Genomic DNA, 2959 nt, shown 5'->3' with positions numbered 1-2959 from the left:
GGCTAGGATCTGGAACCAACTTCCAAGCGAAGTGGTGCTGGCTCCTACCCTGGGGGTCTTTAAGAGGAGACTAGATGTACACCTTGCTGGGGTCGTTTGACCCCAGTACTCTTTCCTGCCATGGCAGGGGGTCAAACTCGATGATCTGCTCAGGTCCCTTTGGACCCTAGAAACTATGAAACTATGGTCTCATATTTTAACTGTTATGAAAATGCAGTCTTCCTCCTCCTGTTACATGAAACGACTAGAGCTCTGGGAAGCTTCTTGGGGTTTGTAATAGTATTTTTTGTATCCCACGTCCTTATAAAGAAAAGGACTTTCCCTACCTGTCCATTGAGAGCTGAGCCACCAGTGTTACATCAGTGTCCTCTGAGGCATGCTCATACTCATAGTGCAGAAAATACAAATGAGTGCGATGAACAGTGAAGCGTTCTCGACGAAATTCATAGCACATATCATCCTCGTCAAGCTCAGAAAGCTGTTTCTGGAGCTGCAAACAAACAGCAGACAAAAACATAGTCACTGCATATTTCCTTTAGAAAACAACAGAGGATGAATTTGGGGGTTCCAGGCTTGACACAACAGCAGTGATTGAACTGTTAAAAATATATATATTTTTAAAAGATTCACTATTTATGCAAAGCAGACTTAAAAGAAAATAAAGGTGGATGTTGCCTGTGCTGACATTGTAGCAGCAGTACAACACTGTTCTCAGTTGTAAACAACTGTTGACATCAGTGATAAAACATACAGCTGAAATGTTTCTTTTGGCTACTTCATGGAATAATTACTGGCCCCTTTTCAGATATTACTCTTTAGTCTTTTTTTGAGTAATGCAAAGATGCCCTTTGATTTCAGCTGGCTTTGGACCAGGCCACAAATCCTTCATTCTGCCAAAGTACTGAGCTCTCGAAATATCCCTTAAAAGAGATTACTTTCAGAAAGACTATGATCCAGCCCTTCCAGTATTTACTCAGCTAAAACTGCCACTGAAGGAAGACAAGGTCAGTTTGACATCTTCTAGGTTTTGCTGGAGTTTCAATCAGTCTGCTTTACAAACAGCTATTTAGCTGATGTTTCTTTACTTCATCTTCCCAAAGCAAGCATATCAAAGCCATCTTTGAATTAAAAATAAAACTTGCGGCAAATGACCGAATGGAATATTTTACTTTGTTTTGCTTTTTCTTTCCTCTACAGAGACATTAGGATTCCCTTATTCAAGCTACCAACCAGATGGACATTTTGATGGTTAAAACAACTGCAAAGCATTATTTTACTTTTTTTTTTTTTTTTTAACAAATGACCAGGCTGTAAGTTTGCAATTGCACAGCCGCATGATTATCAGATTACTTTCAGGTTGCAAACTAAAAGGATATAAAGAATTATGAGTTACAGAATAACATTTTGGGTTAAATTATGGCTTCAACTACTGTGGTGCATTGGGGGAAAGTGCATTGTACAGGCTCCAACATTCTGACTGTGGAAATCCTAAAGCCATCAGTGGATGCTGGTGAAGGGGGCAGCGAACAACTGCACTTGCTACACCCATTGGAAAGCTGTACATTCCTCTTGCTACCGAACTCTACAAAACATATGGTGTGGTCATATCTTTGTTCATGCTCCATTTAGATGTGGCCCTTCTAGACAGTCCTAGAGATTTTCCCTTACATTTCCTAGCTTTAATATCCCGAATGAGGGGGATGAAAAGGACTTCTTTACAGATCCCAATACAGCTCCTGCCATAATTTGGCCCCTAATATGGTTACAACTTAGTTAACAAGCCATCTGCTTTCAGACTACATGTATCTTGTAATTACAGGGCAGCATATGACTCAGAATGCAATGATATATGACCCGGTGTAGTGAAATGTCTCTCATATTGGGCTCGATCTATATCATGCTGAATATTGTGGCACTGATCCAGCAAAACCCTTAAGCACATGAATTATCCCATTCAAGTCAATGGGACTCCTGATCAGAGCCAAAGCATACAGCTTCACCTGTTATGAGCTGAAATTCAGTGCCTACAACCACCTGATGCACAAAAGGCCTGTAAAAGTATCTCATGTTTAGAAATGCTCCATAAACTTGTTAACCAATCATATTTATCTCTGATCTAATATATTCAAGTAACATGTTTTGTTTCTAAAGAGAAATTACTGTTATTGGTACCAACCACACTGGAGTTCTCCAGTGCTAAATTAATGAGCAAAGAAAATGAGTTTCTCAAAGGTTGTTGCGTTAATATCCCATCACAAACATTCATTTTCTTTGACAAGTACCAAGAGCAGAAGCTGGCAAAAAAATGTATGGGAAGGGGGTATAATCTACTGAATATATAATTTGGACACAGAGATGGAAGTCCAGACCAGTGGGGTAAGTAAGTAGCAATTTCTGTGCCGTGGGCAGAAATACCTAAGAGGAGTAGTAGGAGGGGTTTCTGGAGAATCTTACCAGACCCTGGCTGTGGCATGGGGTCCCCAACAGGGTCACTTCACTATTCTGGTGCCTCCTCTAAAATGGTATCTAGGGCTAGTGCCCCCTAATTATACTACTGGTTCTTACCATTGGCAAAAATGGCAGCCTATAACTTAACTACAGTATGTTAAAATACATTTGGAAGGGGCCTCCATCTGCTTGGAACTCATACTTACATCTGGAAATTTTAGGACTGCTAGCATTACACGTGCTACCAATACCAATACAGCAGAAAAAGATTATAGGGGGAAAATCTATCTTGTTTTTGGCCCATTCATTTTGTTCATTTGTCATCACTTTGTACGTTAGAAGTCTCATTGTTTTGTTGATGGCTCTTGATACCTCTGAAGGCAGGGTAGACACGCACTTTAGAGATTAACTAAATAAGATATATATAGAAAGCACAAGCTTTTGTGGACCCAAGTTCACTTCATCTTCTTGCTGTCATTCACTTCTTCAGGTGGAGGTCACCCCCCCCCCC

The 2959-nt window shown here is 40.4% G+C and overlaps 1 protein-coding gene across 1 annotated transcript in view; it reads right to left on the bottom strand.

Moving 5' to 3' along the window:
- Positions 1–2959, bottom strand: part of LARGE1 (LARGE xylosyl- and glucuronyltransferase 1) — a 363795-nt gene that overhangs the window by 43636 nt on the left and 317200 nt on the right. Inside the window, exon 10 of the mRNA XM_019515316.1 lies at positions 327–490. Within this exon, the coding sequence (XP_019370861.1) occupies positions 327–490 (164 nt within the window). The remainder of the gene's footprint in view (positions 1–326; positions 491–2959) is intronic.

The sequence above is a fragment of the Gavialis gangeticus genome, unplaced genomic scaffold, assembly GCF_001723915.1.
Source record: "Gavialis gangeticus isolate Ggan-Ray unplaced genomic scaffold, GavGan_comp1, whole genome shotgun sequence".
In the NCBI taxonomy this organism is placed as follows: domain Eukaryota; kingdom Metazoa; phylum Chordata; order Crocodylia; family Gavialidae; genus Gavialis; species Gavialis gangeticus.
This window is presented reverse-complemented; position numbering and strand designations above follow the sequence as displayed.